The 16,631-nt window shown below is 45.3% G+C and overlaps 1 protein-coding gene across 9 annotated transcripts in view; it reads left to right on the top strand.

Moving 5' to 3' along the window:
* Positions 1-16,631, top strand: part of LOC116396223 (supervillin-like) — a 35,471-nt gene that overhangs the window by 8,426 nt on the left and 10,414 nt on the right. For 2 of the 9 annotated variants that reach the window (XM_031870696.1, XM_031870701.1), the window contains exons 7-27: positions 85-1,533; positions 2,031-2,201; positions 2,401-2,438; positions 2,566-2,627; positions 2,899-3,035; positions 3,243-3,338; positions 4,518-4,803; positions 5,550-5,633; positions 6,814-7,555; positions 8,760-9,252; positions 10,954-11,086; positions 12,047-12,103; positions 12,719-12,796; positions 13,362-13,509; positions 14,049-14,144; positions 14,392-14,472; positions 14,661-14,838; positions 14,928-15,106; positions 15,366-15,521; positions 15,735-15,871; positions 16,368-16,515. In XM_031870696.1, coding sequence (XP_031726556.1) covers positions 85-1,533; positions 2,031-2,201; positions 2,401-2,438; positions 2,566-2,627; positions 2,899-3,035; positions 3,243-3,338; positions 4,518-4,803; positions 5,550-5,633; positions 6,814-7,555; positions 8,760-9,252; positions 10,954-11,086; positions 12,047-12,103; positions 12,719-12,796; positions 13,362-13,509; positions 14,049-14,144; positions 14,392-14,472; positions 14,661-14,838; positions 14,928-15,106; positions 15,366-15,521; positions 15,735-15,871; positions 16,368-16,515 — 4,949 coding nt within the window. The remainder of the gene's footprint in view (positions 1-84; positions 1,534-2,030; positions 2,202-2,400; positions 2,439-2,565; positions 2,628-2,898; positions 3,036-3,242; positions 3,339-4,517; positions 4,804-5,549; positions 5,634-6,813; positions 7,556-8,759; positions 9,253-10,953; positions 11,087-12,046; positions 12,104-12,718; positions 12,797-13,361; positions 13,510-14,048; positions 14,145-14,391; positions 14,473-14,660; positions 14,839-14,927; positions 15,107-15,365; positions 15,522-15,734; positions 15,872-16,367; positions 16,516-16,631) is intronic. The other 7 variants (XM_031870700.1, XM_031870699.1, XM_031870697.1 and 4 more) reach the window with 7 other exon arrangements.

The following is a 16,631-nucleotide window of genomic DNA, read 5'->3' as shown; positions in this document are numbered from 1 at the left end:
GATTTGAGTTTTGAGTTCGGAGAATGCCGAAGGTCTTTAACTGAACTGAAATCTCAGTGTCCCTTATCCGTTTATTTCCCCAAGAATCCGGGTAAGAGAACGATTGTCCAGGGATGAAATTGTCCAGAGGCCCCCCGACTGGAGTCCAGACAGGAACCAGGGTAACAGACACCGTACCCAGGGGAACTCTGCTCAGTACACCCCACAACGCTCAGAACCCAGCCAGCAAAGGACTGTTCCCCAGCCCAGCACAGGCCACCATACTGCCCACGGCCAAACAGCCTACGTCCCTGAGTACCAACACTCTGGCCCTGCTGTTGACTCTCAGCCCTATTTGGCCCTCCCTGCCCCAGTGGCCGCTGCCAAACTTCCTGGACCTCCTGAGGTGCCACCACGAAGGAGAGTGTGTGCTGACCAAATCCATGCCGCCCACAGGGAGGCAAGATCGGAGGCCAGGCAGGCCCTGAAGGAAGAGGCCCATACAGAGGGCCTGCTAAAGAGCAGGAAAGCCGTTTTGCCCTCAGAGATCCGCCGAAGGGAAAAGAGTGTGGATGATCCTCACAGAGGCCGGCATGAAGACATGGACTGGCAGAACTACAGCCCAGAACAAAGGAGGATGAGTCGAGGCGAGGAAGACTGGGATCGGGAGAGACCGAGGGAGAGGGGGAGGGAGAGAAATGTCGAGAGGATCAGAGAAAGAGGGAGAGAGCATCTTTCTAGCCATGACAGCCAAGAGGAGACAGTGTTTCGATCTATGCAGCCCTCCCACACCTCTGTACTCCAGCAGCCCAGGCAGCATCACTCCTCAGAGCCTGTGTACCATCAAGAGCCCCAAATTCAGCAGCAAGAGCCCCCACCGCAACAACAGTATGAACCCAGAACGAGACAACATGGTGTTCAAATTCAACAGCAAGAACTTCCAATGCAGATTCAGTACGACCACTCGAGACAGCTGCAAGAGCCTCAAAAACAACAGCACCCTCAAAGACAGCAGGAGTGTGAGCTCCAAAGACAAGAGCCCCCAAAACAACAGCACCCTCAAAGACAGCAGGAGTGTGAGCTCCAAAGACAAGAGCCTCCAAAACAACAGCACCCTCAAAGACAGCAGGAGTGTGAGCTCCAAAGACAAGAGCCTCCAAAWCARCAGCAAGACTCCCGGAGAAATCAACAAGAGCCCCGACTAGACTTTGACCCTCAGAGGCAGCAGCAGCGGCCGGACCCATCAGGGAACCAGATGTTTGAGTCAGTCATCTATCTCCAGAAGGCCTCCTCTTTGCCGCAGGCCAAACAAAGAAGCATGGAGATGAGCGGAGGGCCCAAACCCAAGATAAGAACCCGCGCCATGTCAGATATAGGCATAAGCCAGCATTCTACCACGTATCGTATGGAGAGGGCAGCGGCCAGCAGAGAGACGTTGAGGGCCGTCCCTCCACCAGGGATGTCGAACGGGGAGATGGGCTCCCTGGACACCAGGGTGTCAGTAGCACAGCTGCGACACTCGTATCTGGAGAATGCCAACCGGAAACCTGAGTTGTAGGTCCACTGGCATGGGCTCTGTGTTGCATCGCTAAATAACCGTCTAACTCTGCATTAGTAAGCTGTTGCAAAAACATAATCCAATGATCCAAGAAAATAATTCTGATGGCAATGTTCTGTGGCATGTAATGTGTCAAGGTGTATTGCAATGACATCTACCATTATCATGTTCATTGTCCTGTCTGCAATTTTGTTTTTGGAGTTTAACTTACTTGTGCAAGTTAGCGTCAGCTCTTGCAAGGTAAACCTTTGGAAATTGTCTGCTGCTGCATGTTAACTTTGACAAATGGCTCTTCACAGTTGGGTTGCAGTTAGGTTGTGCTCAGCGTGTGCACCAATATCAATGTGTGAGACCCCGTTATTCTAACTTGAGTGCAGTTTCTGGTAAACTACTAGTCTACTAAAACAAAACGTTGTTAATAGTTTTCTTTGCTTCTACTTTTCCTCTTTGTTGTCTTCGTCAATCTTTGTAAATCTATACACCACTCTCAAAGTGAGACTACTAAAGTAGATCTGTCAGCAGTGGAGGTAGATCAGGCTAGCGGCAGTGATCGGGACAGGGGTGCCCGGAAGCCTCGCCGCTACATCACTCCAGGAGACAGTCGCATGTCGGAGAGGTTTAGGACCCAGCCCATCACGTCTGCAGAGCGGCTGGAGTCAGATAGGTACAGCAGGGGCTCTCTGTAGCGATCTGCAGGAGCTCTTCAGCAGCATTTTATGATTTGTTTATTTAATACACTGAATTGCATGGTGGAAGATGGTTCTAGGTTGGCATTCAGATCATGATAATCACATCCTGGTTCCTAAAATACATTAAAAAATGTCTAATTGCTGATGCTTGACATACGTTAATGTTTTCTGCAGGTCTCGTCTCAGCCCATCACAGCTACAGGATCCCAAAGGTAAATTCAGTCTGCTGCATATATGCACATATAATTCTTAATTTTTAAAGAAAATTTAACATCATTTTCCCAGAAGTTTAAATACAGTTGATGCCACGTAACATAATTCCTCTCTCCTTTTCATTAGATGAAGGAAAACTGGACGATAGAGCCAAGATGAGTGTGGCTGCCAAGAGGTCTCTCTTCAGGGTACACTTCTACGTTATGTACATTTTAATCATAAGGGCAGATGATTAATACTGTTTATTTTTGACTGAGCAATGTTTTGTGATCATAATTTCAAAAGAAAAAGCTGGAGCTTTGATCAGAGTTTCAGCAGACAGTGATATTTGTGTAATTGCCGTTGCCATATTTAGTTAACTGGGTATTCATAGAACTTCAAATTTATATAATTTCTCTCCTAAAATAGCATTGTTTTTCTAAACTAAAGTACTGATGTTTTCCTGACATATTCCTCCAGGAGCTGGAAAAGACATCGGACGGAAGTGTTCCCAAACCGCGCTCTCGGAACGCTGCCGTAGAAAGGCGTCTGAGAAGAGTTCAGGATCGGTCGCACACTCAACCCGTCACCAACAGGGAGGTGGTCAACGCTTCAAGGTATATCTTGGATTTTGCTTGTTTAGCTGCATCTTGCAGCAAACAATTAGCAGAGAATATTATTTTATTCTTTTACCTGTTTTCACCTTTCCGTCTGTCTCTTCAGACACCTCTGTCAACGCCTTTCAAGTCTTTACTTGTTAACTTGCATTATCTATATTTCACAGTTTCTTTGTCATCTATACCTTCTTTTTCTCCACTTTTAAGTGATCCTGCCACATCGTCACAACCTCTGAGCATCCACACTCACGTCCTTCGTGTCCCCAGCCCCACTGCAGTAGGCCCCAGTGTGACCAGCATCAGGTACAGCTGGGCTGCCTACTTACATGTGATTTGTATCTGCGTTGCATGCTTACTTAAATAGCATGTTTCTATGCTCTTTGTACCCTTTTGGGATATATGTGCTTGTATTATATACTTAAAAACCACATGCTGTCTTTGTTGCATTAAAACCATCTTTAAAGATTTTCAAGATCTCAGTTCACTGAAAGCACGACAGTAGATGGACCTCTGTGGGTTTAGAATTGACCATGCATGGGGTGCAATACAATTTTATTGTATATGAATCTGCATTTATACATTTGATGACTTTGCAATTAAGCTATAAACAAAGCTAACCCTCCCTTGACATATTTACTCTATGACTCTACCACAAAGTATAATGTTTACTGCAACCAACTGAAATGTGGTGCCGGAGACATTTTGCTCTCCGTTTCCCTCTCCTGGCTGCAGTGCTGATCTGTTCATCCGGCTCATCTTACGCTGTTATTCCTGCCCCCCTCGTGAGCTGCTTCTCACCTAAGTGCACCTTATAGGGGAAGGAAGTCGGCTTTAACACTATCGCTCATTCAGTACTTTCCACACCCAGTTTCCAAGCGTTCCCTCTCGCAGCGTTTCTCACATGTCAGTGAAGAAAAAAAGATTGCATATCTTAGGGAAAGGTCAGAGGTTGAGTCGGTTAAAGCCCCCTGCATGTCCGGGTTCATGTGTCCTGCACTTTGTTTACCCACCCTGGTTTAACTTAGCACACTGCTGCGAGACCTCCATAACCCCTGCAAACACCCGAGTGCATTATATGATTATCTGGCATATGCGTGCTGATCTACTTATGTCTATGTTGCTGTGCCTCTAATCTGCCTCCGTTGTTACAGCTAGCTGGCTTTTGCATGCATGTTCAGTTATTTGATATTTAGCAGAGGAACACATGTGTTTTTGGTACCTCAAGACTGCAGATGTTTTGTTTGAATAGACACAGGTTACTGTTATTTCATTTAAAAACTGAAATGTTACAAGCTTTTGATAAAACACAATAGTTTCTTGTCCGTGAAGGTTCTCGGACGACCATGTCATAGGATATCTAAAAGCTATAAGTCAAAGGCAACTGGATGTGGTTTATTCCAGACATAAAATTAGCACCTTATATGGCTATTGGAAGATTTACACCCATCCTTTACTCATTGACGCCCCCCTGTCACTACCCAGCATCCCGGCCTCCTCGCAGCCAGACTCAACAGTCCAGGATCAGGAGAAGGATACCCAGGAGTACCAGAAACCAGCTCGCAGCGCTGGGGCAGAGGAAGATGGCCTGGAGCTTTTCTCCGACGAGCCTGACCTATCCTCCCTCACCTTGTCTGAGAAGATGGCCCTCTTCAACCGTCTCGCTCAGCCTACGGGCAAGACCGCCGTGGGGGCCCGAGGGGACACCCGCCAGCGCAGGGCCAACGCCCGATTTCAGACTCAACCCATCACCCAGGGAGAGGTGGAGCAGGTAAAAATATGCAGGCATAATGCAGCTCCTAGCTCAGTAGATTTCAATTCACAACATTACAATAGATTCAGTTTGTCGCTGTTTTCTTGTTCCGAACCCTCACCAACCTTGGTGGCATCCATCCTAACTGCCCCCACAACATGAATAATGAGTGAATGATGAATATGATAATGTTTTAAAGAGACAAAAAAGTCACGAAAACATTTTTGTGCAGGCCAAATGTTAGATGTAGACACCAACGTGAATTTTGCACAATAGCATAAAAACATAGCGTAACCAGGAATTCAAGACATTTGGTAGAACATAATTAGATCAAATTAACAACACTGCATTCGAAGATTATTTGCATGTTAGATCTTCTTACAGTGAACAGGCCTGAAGCAACGGATGAGTCACTTCCAGGTCACTGACAGTGCACCAGTTTCTCTTTGTGAGTGATGGATGAATGACATGATTCTCTGTGCAGCTGGAGGACTCTCAGACACCATGAAATGAACAGGTCACAGAGTTTGTTCGGCTTTTGCTTTTTAATGCAGTGGCCTCTAGATGTCACAAATGACCAACAATTGACATGTGGAACTCAGAAGTACTGTATCCTGTATATTGTTGTTGTGTTGGTGTGTCACCACCTTACACTGATACATCTATCTATATGCAGTGAAACAAAAAAACATGTGCCAGAAAACACAGTGTCAGATGCTTTTGTAGTCCAGCATATTCACAGTCAGTCACTGGTGTCCACGCAGGAAGCTGAGCCGCCGGTAACCTCCGCGGTGTGTAACGGTGACTTAGAGGCCAATCAGGGAGAACATGTAAGACCCCTGCTGCCTGTAAGGAACTTCTGATTGGTTGCATCAAATGATCCCGCTTTCGATTGATCTGATTGGTCCCCCGCTAGTGACCAGTGTTGTCTTGTCTTGCTTACAGTAGCTGAGCTGAGTTTGATGATGTCCGTAAATGTAATTCAGTGTGTATTTGAAGTGGTAGATGTTGCTTTGTCATGAGGAAATGGTTTGAAAGTTCCGGGTGCCTTGTTTGTTTTCCATGGCTCCTCATTCTTGGATGCAAGCAGCTTCTGTCACATGCTTGTTCATTGCGAAACAAGCATGGAATTATACGACTGAAAATTCTGCATGCTAGTTTATTCAGGCTTCCTCCCAACCCGAATAAACTAGCAAGAAAATAAATAAAACGTATCTGAGGAATAAGTCTGTGGATGGATCTGGCTGTCTGCAGAAACATGGGTCAATACAAAGACCTTGTTTTGCAGTCAAAATCAATTGACAGTAGTCTGGTGCATAGTTTGAGTATCTCTACTGGAGCCAGAGGAAGAGATGGGCCATATTTCAACATACAGAGGGATACATCGACAGTAAATGTCAAGTTAGAACAACCAATAAACACACACATTTATGGGAAATATGGCATGTTGAAATATACCGTAATTTCCCTTTAAGGACACCACTGATTATTCCATGCATTATATAAATTAAATGATACGTTTGCCTTTCAAATATGAACATAAATAAAGGTTTCCAGACCAGAGTCATGCATGATTGTTCATGAATGGCATAGCTTAGATGCTTTTGAGTTTCAGATGATAACTGTAAGGGAAAATGTTTTGTCTGTCTTCTGTTGTTTATGATTCAGTTGTGTGAAAGTCTGTGCTTCGGCTCCCTGCTGCCATTTTGTGAATGACAGAGTTGCTGTACAGCTGCAGCTTCATGAGCAAACCCAAAGCACTCAAAATTGTTTCCCTAATTTCCTTTGATTGCTGCTGTCCTTCCCCTCACCCATCCATCTTCCTTCTCATCCATCTTTATTCTTTCATGCATCCATCTGTTCATCACCAAATACCTTCTGTAACATCCACACATACCTCCACCAATCTCTAACTTCCCTGCCACAATTCCATTTAACCCATCCTCTCTCCATATCAATCCCTTCAGCCCTCCTGTTGTCATTCTTTTCCATCCCGAATTTCTGACATGATTCCTGTTGTTCCTGCAGCTGAAAAACGGAGGCGAGATCAAACTGGAGCCCCTGTCTGCCTCCCTGATCCGCTCTGTGGCAGCCGTCACCTCCCAAGCCACCGTCTCCACAGTAACTATCACGCCAGGCAGCGGCGGTGTCGGCAGCGATGACGGCGGTCTCCGTCCAGGGAAGTCCACCGCGATGCCCTACATCCCTGCCCAACAACAGGCTGCCGGCACTGCGAGCAGCCACCAGGAGAGGGCGTTGATGTATTTCTCCATGGCCCAGAGCGGAGACCCGGGCCACCCCGATGCTGAGCTCAACTCCTCCCCTCTCCTCCCTGAGAGCCGACAGAGAGCCGGGGCTCCTCGTGCTCCCACCTCCTCTGAAAGTCACCGGCAGCAGGGGGAGGCGGTGGAGGAGAGCCGGAGGGAGCGTCAGGAGGAGGAGGAGGTTCGGGGGAGACAGCAGGGAGGAGCCAGAGGAGAGATCCAAGAGGGCAGCATTAAGGGAAAGCTGCACTCCCCCGACAGGGACCAGGACGGCAGGCACCAGCGGCAGCATCCCCAGCCTCAGCACTCTGCCGAGCTCTCTTTGAGGAGGGGCGAGTCTGAGCCTCTGCCCAGCCGGAGAGCCGAAGACGGACACTCCCAGGAGAGTAAGGAGAGAGCCGAGAGAGGAGGAAGAGGAAGAGGAGGGCACCTGAGAGAGGCAGCTCACGGTTCCTCCACACAGGAGCAGGAGAAGAGCAGCGGCCGGAGCCAGCCAGGCATCTCAGGTAGGAGGATGCTTCTCACACGACTTACACAGATATGAGATGGAGAAAAGTGAAATAATGATAATAGGGTTGTGAATAGCTGAGGGTAAAAGGAGGGATGTGGGAAGACAGATAAAAACAGAGGGGACATAAAGGGAAGAGAGAAAGGGAGTGACAAAAACAAAGTGGAAGCAATGTCGAGTGAAGGGGCTGTTCTCATTACCCTCATTGTCTCATGCAGCATGCTCCCACGCATGATTGCTTTCTGCCGGCTGCACACACACTTGTCCCAGCTGGAGGGTATTTGATTTGGCTGATACAGACAGAGAGAGAGAGGCGTCTGAAGCTGCATCTAATTAGCATATTTGTCCATGCATTTGCCTCGTGGCTCCCTTTGTCTGGAAAGAGGAAGCCCTTTCCTGACATGCTGACTGTCAGAGGATTTAAATCAATCTGTGTTGTGCTCACTGTCATAAAAAGGGGCTGTGGTCCCCGTGCACCACATCACGCCCGTGGGTTCGCCTTGCGCATACTCCAGTATAATGGGCCTGACCTGTTTTTATGTGCTAATGCAGAATGTGTCCAGGGGTGGTCTTTTTCCCATGCATGCACACAAACACTACAGAGAGAGATGAAAGCACTCAGTGCGAGAGTGCAGAACACTTGGCCGGCACTTCCATGAAACAGGTAGAGGACAGGAAGGACACAAAGGATGCCTTGTCTGCAGGCCGTACTCTTATTTAGCTCAGTATTGGTAGATCTATTAGACTAGAGTATCATGAGGCCAGGACGACTTGCACTGCTTCACAATAACTCCCCGTGGACCTTCCTCGACATGCCTAACACTGACCCTTACCCTGACCTCAGCTCAAAGCACAAGTGTAAAGCCTAAGATGTAGTCGTTGACCTGTGTTTTGTCTCCAAATAGCAGATGAGTCTCCAAAATGTGAACAGCATACTGTACACAGCAGGCCTTGTACGATACTAATCACATTTCTTCCTTACAAAACCAGCTGCATATACCAGAGTCAATTTCAGCTTTGGTTGTATTGAGTTAGAAAAAGTATTGGTTGAAATAATTTACAATATATGCTTGAAAATAAATGGTCTAAACACTTAAAGAAAGAGAAAAAACTATGAATAATGTAGTTAGATGTCTCTGTTAATATGTGAATCATTTTGACGATTGTAACTACATGATTGTATTACTGTATGCTTATTTCAGACCTCCCGGATCATCCTGCACCACTGAGGCCACCGATAGCTAAAGTGTCATCCATGACAGTGTCTCACGTTTCAAGCAGTCAGCAGCAAATCAGCCTCCAGCCTCCTCAAACTCTTCCTAAACCCGTCACACAGCAGCCTCCACCGACACCACCCAAACCTCCGGCCGACACCCAGCCCCCACCAACGTACCCCAAACCTTTCACTCAGTCCTCACAAACCCAGGCCAGAGCTCAGGGATTCATCCAGCCTCTCCCTAAGCCCTACCTGCAGACGGCCCCCCAGCCGCAGCCCAAACCCCAGGTGCCTCCACAGACACCACCCAAACCCCAGTCCTTCCACCAGGCGCTGGTCCATTCCCAGTCCCTGCCCCTGGACCACAGCGAGGACTTCGACAGGCACAGTGTCCACTCTGGAGATCTGCTGTCCCCGACGGAGTCTGGAGACCAACTGTCTGACGAGATGTCCGCCCAACAGATGTCCATCAGGGAGAGGTGAGTGACAGCTAAGGATCTGAAAGTGACTTGATGCCAGTCAGGTTAATGCCACCATTAAGTCTGTGAGCCCATTTATTTACAGCATACTTTTATCTTACTGGGTAATTGACCACATTCGGACAGTGTATGTAATGCTGCTCGAGAGTGTGATAGCATTTTGACCTATCAGGATCATTTGGCAGAAAAACCTGAATAATAATGATGTAACATTCATGGCCATCACAGTATAGGCTCTTTTCACAGTATTTACTGTGGCACAGTCTGTCTTTGCTGCATTTTCCTCCCCCTCAATTCCAGTCACGTGCCCAACAAAAATATGTTAGGCTCTCCATGGAAGGTAACCAGTCCCTCTTCAAACCCCTTCAGCAGTCAACATGAAATATGTGCGAGGACACTTCTTTAGTGTTACTGGTATATCTGTCTGTATTTTTTTTATAATTAATAAGTAACCACAATTAAATACAGACCAAATTAAAGTTTAAGTTTCTGTTTGAGTTTGTGTTTTTTGCTCGTCCATCCATTGCAAACATAGAGCCACAATTTTGCCCAGATGTTCAGCAGTCGTTGAGATATGAGAGACATTATAGGAGAGACAAATCTTTATTTCACTCAATAAGTATCACACATGCCTTGTGGTCAGAATGTGTGTTCAGTGGTAAGGGGAACTGTTCTTTACTTTCTTGTTGCTATCACAAAACCACAAAAAATAGCAGGGTCCACGAAAACAAAGGCCGATCTCAACCTAACGCCTGGCAAAGCCATGAGCCTTGATTCCATTCACAAATCCAGGATCCAGTCGGAGCTCTTAACAAGATGAAAACTCGACACTGAGTCTGATAAATTAGAAGCGTTTGACAGAATCAGGCAGAAGTCTGCTCATCCTCGCAGTTTGTAGGTTTGTTTCACACTTTGACATTTATGTAGGTGAGAGAGATTCATTTTTAGGAACATTTGCATTCCTCCTCCCAGCCAGCTGTGAGCTGCGTGGACTGGTGGAGAAATCCTCTGAGATTCAGCAGGTTCCTCCCAATGTCCTCATTTCTGGCCTGTCCACACTCAAGCAGCTGGGATGATGACACACTTTCTTTTACCCCTCAGCCATCCGTTATCAGCGCTTTCGGAGGCCCGTTTGTAAAGCAGAAATCTCTGACCTGGTTTTTCACTCTTGAATGATTATTTTCAAACCACAGAAACGTTTTTTTGTCCCCTTTATATGATTATTTTTCTAATGACAGGCTGATCACAATAACTGTCAGACCCTAAAATATACTCACAGGGTAATGCCAAGGAAATGTTTTCACCATTAGATTACATGATAGCAATTCAAGAGGTTCGAACACCTTACAATAAGACACTATTTGCAGAAGAACAGTGTTTTCTTTAAGTTTTGGAAATTTGCTTTAAATTGAGTAAAAATATTGAGGTACGATGCTTTTTCTTTGTTCTGGTTTCACCTGTTGTTCAGGTTTGATTCTAGATGTACATGGTCACTACATTGGTTGATGCCATATGATACAATACTTGGCTTGGACAAAACAATTTCCAAGAACTTCCATCAAATAGAAATATCCTAGATGTCTTATCTATTATTTTATACCCCAAATGTACACCCACATACTGTATTTTGTACCTTTTAAACTTTGAAACACTTGGATTGGAGTTTCTAATGAGTGATGTGTTTTTGTTGTTTTATGACAGAGTGGCACTGCTGAAGAAGAGTGGTGAGGAGGACTGGAGGAACCGGATCAACAAGAAACAGGAAGTGGTTAAGGTGGTGTCCACCGAGCAGCAGGCGCAGCTATGGGAGTCAGAGCAGACCTGCGAGACGAAGGTCAGTCTCATCTGCACACCAGTGTTCATAATAATAACTCAAATAGTATTATATCACATAAATTGGATTCTTTTTAAAGAGCTGCTTGTGTTGTTTGCTCTAATGGATGCCACGGTGAAGCTGTGTTTAAGAGAGATCCCTGAAAACTCTGCAATACAGCCGGTTAAAATTGAAAATTAGATCCAGGTTGAAATTAATTTCCCTCTCTTCACCTTCTACTATTGACCTGCTACCTTGTTGCTATCTTGGTGGGAGCTTATACGATAATTAAGTGTCCCTGAATTTAAAAAAAGCACATACATGTCTCAAAAAAAGTTCCACCTCTGGGTAGACTGGTGGAGCAGCTTCACCAAAGTAGCCAGAGTAAACACATTTCACCCCCATCCTTCGTGGTTACCATGCCAGCTCCCGTCCCTGCTCCTTTAGCTAAGTGCTCCTTTCATTTCCTCCATCAGTCCATCTGTTGTTTGAGCCCAGTGGTCCAGATCAGTGCAGCGTCCAGCCCCTAGAGGCTGTAAACCAGGAAGCATATGGGACAGTCTGCTGCTGTAGAATTAGCTGTCCGGGGGTTTGGTCATAGATTCTTCTTTTTTTAACACAATTAGATTTGAGTAAGCTCCCGGCTAAGTATCAACAGTGACAATGAAAGCTTATTTGACAAAAAAGAATGTTTAAGGATCTCTGATACGGATTTATATGCATCTCTATTGGTTAAATAGGAGCTGCAATTAAATTATACACTCAAAGAACCTCTAATTTCTAAGTTTTACACTTTTTTTCCTGCAGTTCATCTACTTCACATTAGTATTCAGTTGGGAGAAACTGCCTGCTTAAACCCTGGATGGTAATCCTCCAGGCTATCTCACCCCTAAACCCATTACAGCAACAATGCCCTCCCCCTCATCCTCCCCCCTTTCTCTCCATCTGACCGAGAACTTCCCCTGTGTTTAACCCCTGTAGGAGGAAGGGGTGGTCGTTCAAGACTACTCCGCTGTGTCTGTGTCTGAGCAGCTCTGGGTAAGACCCGGTGTGGGCCAATCAGCTTCGTGTGGGACTTGTGTTGTCCAATCACAGCTTTGTGTGGACTTTGTGTGATTGCTTCTCCTGAGTCTGTGGGTGTGTAGTGGGCGCTCTTCTTTACTTTCAGTCTGTGATGCTTCTGAAGCGGTGGGACGGTGTTTGGAAAGTCACTGACGCTAAAACTTTTCAAAGCTTTATTTAGATTTTTGCTGATTCCGTCTTAAAGGGGCATTAAGTAATCAATTTAATTAATTTAATTAAAAACTAAAACATTGAATTGATCAGAATCAGCTTTATTGGCCAAGTATGTGCACACGTATTCAAGGGATTTGACAACAGAAATAGATCTAAAAACAAGGACTCCAGAGCTGAACAAAGAACTTACAAACATTTAACTTTTATACAAAGTCATTATTGTTTCCACAGCTGGAAGCTGCACTATAGCGAGTAGTTTAACAGTAGTTTTAACAGTCATGTTACATTCCCAGTTTCTGGCCTTCTCTCCTTTGCATCTGTCCCTTATCTTCCTTCATCTGCACGTTCGTCGTTTTTCTTCCATTTCCTCCTCTGCTGTCCTTTCTTTCACTGTTCCATCCACCTCTACATCCTCAGGAACCTGTCTTCTCTTCCACCTTTTCTCCTACTATCTCCCTTGGCCAAAAGTGTCAGTATATTGACCATCATAGTCAGGTAAGGACACGCAACCGGACAAGCTCGAATGTGCTGCATGTACTTGAGTCTTTTTCTTTTCTGCTTGGTTTGCAGCTACTGGTGTGTTGGGCGCCTTGGGTGCTCTTGAGTTTCATTTGATTCTGACTGCATGAGTACAACTCAGAGTATAGCCGTCACTACTACGGTGGAATAAAGTAGTTTATATGGGCTTGAAAGGACATGCAGCGAGCACGTTTGAGTGCATCCACTCTTTTTTATATCTGCTTGGTTTGATACTGTGACTACATGAATAATTGCTCCTGAAGGAAGAGTGGAGTCACATGAAGTTATAGTGAAGCTGTGTGAGAGGTGATGGAAAATAGATCCAGTAGTGTCTGGAAGCTTTTTGGTTCGCCTCTATGATCTCGTGTTAAGTTTGAATGCAGCTCTTAAACCTGTTAAGGAAAATAACTCCAACATGACTGAAAGCACCCTGGAATTGTAGCCTTATTGTGCAGAGTTTATTGCTTTGCATTCAAGACCTGTCGCTTCAAAATCTTTTCATAACGTGGTCGTTTTTTCTGATGTCCTCTTGTCTGTGCAGAAGATGGGAGAGGAGATCGAGGCCCAGATGTCCATTGAGGAGAGAAAACAGATGATTTCAGTCCGTGAGGATGCCTGGAAGACAAAGGGCAGAGGAGCGGCGAATGACTCCACCCAGTACACCGTGGCTGCTCGTATGGTCAAGAAAGGTCAGTGTGCAGACCTGCTGTTATCCACCCATATTTATGTGCACCATTTGAAAATGCCACTGGGCATGATTTTTATGCACATTATATTTGACAAAAAAGGGGGCCTATAAAATGCACTTTCCCTATCTCTGATTCTTTCGATGAGATTTGTTTCCCAGTGTTAGATTGCGATGCCCAGTATGATTATTTGTGGCTGAATGCCCCCAAAAATAGCCTCACACTTTCTCAGCAGAGGTTTAAGTCACATTGATTGATTTTCATCTCTGTAATTGTTTTCTTGACGCTGCCACCTTTCGCTGCCAACGTGTGAAGTGGCCCAGAACACCGAATCTGAGCGCAGATAATGAGCATGACATTTTAAAACTAAAAAAATGAAGTGATTTTGTCTTTTTTTCACAAATTGGTAATATCTTTGGGAATTTCAGGTTATTACTTTTTCAAAAATATGTGGTAAACTCATAATGTTTTGATAGACTGATTCGCTGCTGTAAATTAAATATATAAATGATTAAATGTAACGTCCTATCTCATGTCCGCAGGCCTGGCAGCCTCCTCCTCCGTTATCAGTCCCATCCTGTCACCGGTCTCCACCAAACTCAAGAGCAGCGTGCCGGCTGTCAACAAACCACAAGAGGGTGAGACAGATCCGTGTCCAGTGTCATCACTGCTACCTCTGCTACCGCTGCTAAATACATTTAAAAAATCAGAGGAGTATATGCACCAGTGTGGTTTAAACCTGAATTGGTTAATTTGCACATTTGTTGTTGCTTTAACCACAAGGGATCGATGCTTTCACTTTCAAACTTTTACAATATGTACTATATGACATGTCTGTACCAATATATACAGTACAGTAGTAACATTTAATTATTTCATTTATAGAAATTGAGGCCAGATCAGACATGGAATCGGACAAGAAACTAGACAAGTTGGAGAGCTTCTTGGGACGTCTGAATAGCAAAGGTATGAACTTCCTCACCGACTTTAAGCTCGTTACGTGATATCGATATCTATTAAGGAATGTTTTGTGTCATCTTCTGGAAAAGAAAACTATTTATTTGGGCATGTTTTTCTGCTATTTTGGCAAATTCCACCCTTGTTGTGTTTATTATTGTGCTCGGGCCTGATGTAGCTTTTCCTTCGTTGATCAGTGGCCAGTCTGCAGGAAACCACCATAACAGTTACCGAGAAGGCGGTGAAGGAAGTGATGAAGCTGGATGACGAAATCTTCTCCAAGTTCTACAGACGTGTTGCTGAATTTCCACGCATGCCCACCAGGATCGAGATCACTGAGGATTTTGACACCATCTTTGGTTCTCAGGGCCCCAAGTAAGTAAACAATGAAGCTTTTAGGGATGGCTGAATATAAGTCGAGCACATCAGACACCACTCATGCGCATGCTTTTCTCCCGTTCCAGGTTGACTTCGGCCATGGTGCAGCACAAGAGGTCGGTGCGCCCGTCCAGGAACGTCCAGTCGTCCAGAAACCCTGTGAAGATGCTGGCAGCCAGAGAGGACATCAGACACGAGTACACGGAGCAGAGGTTGAACGTGGCACAGCTGGAGAGCAAGAGGATGAAGGCTGAGAAGAGTGAGCGTAAGCATGATGGCGTGTGTTTATCTATGGATGTGTTTGTTGTCAAAAACCCTAGTGGAGAATTGGGAACATTATCATTGTTTACAGCCTACAAAACAACTATTGATTGGGTAAACAGTACTAATTGGAATGCAGCCTCAGATGGCCCATTTCTGTAGCAGTGTTTACTGTACTGGTTTAGTTTCTTTAAAGTTGAATGAAGCATTTATGGTATTTTTCTACCCCTGAAGGTTATCATTTCTTTTCTCTCTCATTCCAGTGAGTAAATCCTCTGAGTACTCTGAAGCTGCTCTAGCTGGTCTGGCCAGTAAAGAAAACTTCAGCAGCGTGAGTCTGCGCAGCGTGAACATCTCCGAGCAGATGTCCAACAACAGCGCCGTGCCGTACAAGAACCTCATGCTGATGCAGGTCAAAGGTGAAAACCCTTTCTGACTGTGTTGAGCTGTGTGCATGAAGCTGCTTCCCTTAGACTGTCTTTACTTTCAGAGTTTAGACTGATAATAGATGTTCAGCCTTAATTAAAACCTGGACTTATGCTGACAGCATGCCCACTGATTTCTTATTTTTTTAGGGAAAGATAAGTATGAATGGAAATTTAGAGGAATGGTTTGATATTTTTTTTTTCCAGGTCGTCGTCACGTTCAGACCAGATTGGTGGAGCCGAGAGCGTCATCACTGAACAGCGGCGACTGTTTCCTGCTGGTCACTCCAGAGCACTGCGTCGTCTGGCTGGGAGAGTTCTCAAACGTCATCGAGAAGGCCAAGGTGAGCGCCTGCTCCTGCATTACTAATCATTACAGTCTGTTCCTGAAGAGTTTTCATTTTGCACGTCTAGAATCAAAGCTACTGCTGTAATGTTGATGGCTGCCTCGCATTTCCATTCCCGGCACACACACGAATAGTACTACACACAGTAATACACACTGGCACATATGCTTCCTCATCAAACACATGCTTTCAGGCTACAGCTCTAACAATTCCCCAAAGGGTCTCTGTCTAGACGCTTTGTAATAAACATTTGTTTTTCTACTCCGCCTCCTCGTTCAGTGATGTTTACTCATTTCGTTATGATTTTATGCACAACAACCTTCCCGTGAGTCAGCCAAGTCTCTTTACAGTAACCTCACGTTGTCTTCAGTGTCTGACTCAGTTGTTATGAGTTGCACCTTTTCTCAAAATGTGTGTGTAAAAGTTAAGCAGGATGTTGTCGAGGTCCGTTCCCCGTTCCTAGATACATTTTTTCTTTGTTTCTGGCTTGTAGGCAATAGATATGGCCACCTTCATCCAGATGAAGAAGGACATGGGCTGCAGGGCGACCCAGGTGAAGACCATCGAGGAAGGGGTCAACCCACAGGGTCCAGATACCCAGCAGTTCTGGACGGTCCTCGGAGGACAGGCCGCTTACCAACGTAAGACATGACCTAAATATTCAGATTTGACAAGAAAGTTCAGGTTGTCGCTCTCAAAATGTGTAAAGATACCCTGTATACACTTTGTAAAGCATAACAAACAGTTGCACTGATTA

This window comes from Anarrhichthys ocellatus, unplaced genomic scaffold (genome assembly GCF_004355925.1).
Source record: "Anarrhichthys ocellatus isolate YVR2014 unplaced genomic scaffold, GSC_Weel_1.0 scaffold54, whole genome shotgun sequence".
Classification (NCBI taxonomy): Eukaryota; Metazoa; Chordata; class Actinopteri; order Perciformes; family Anarhichadidae; genus Anarrhichthys; species Anarrhichthys ocellatus.
The sequence above is the reverse complement of the archived record's forward strand: the minus strand, read 5'-3'. Positions and strand labels throughout refer to the sequence as shown.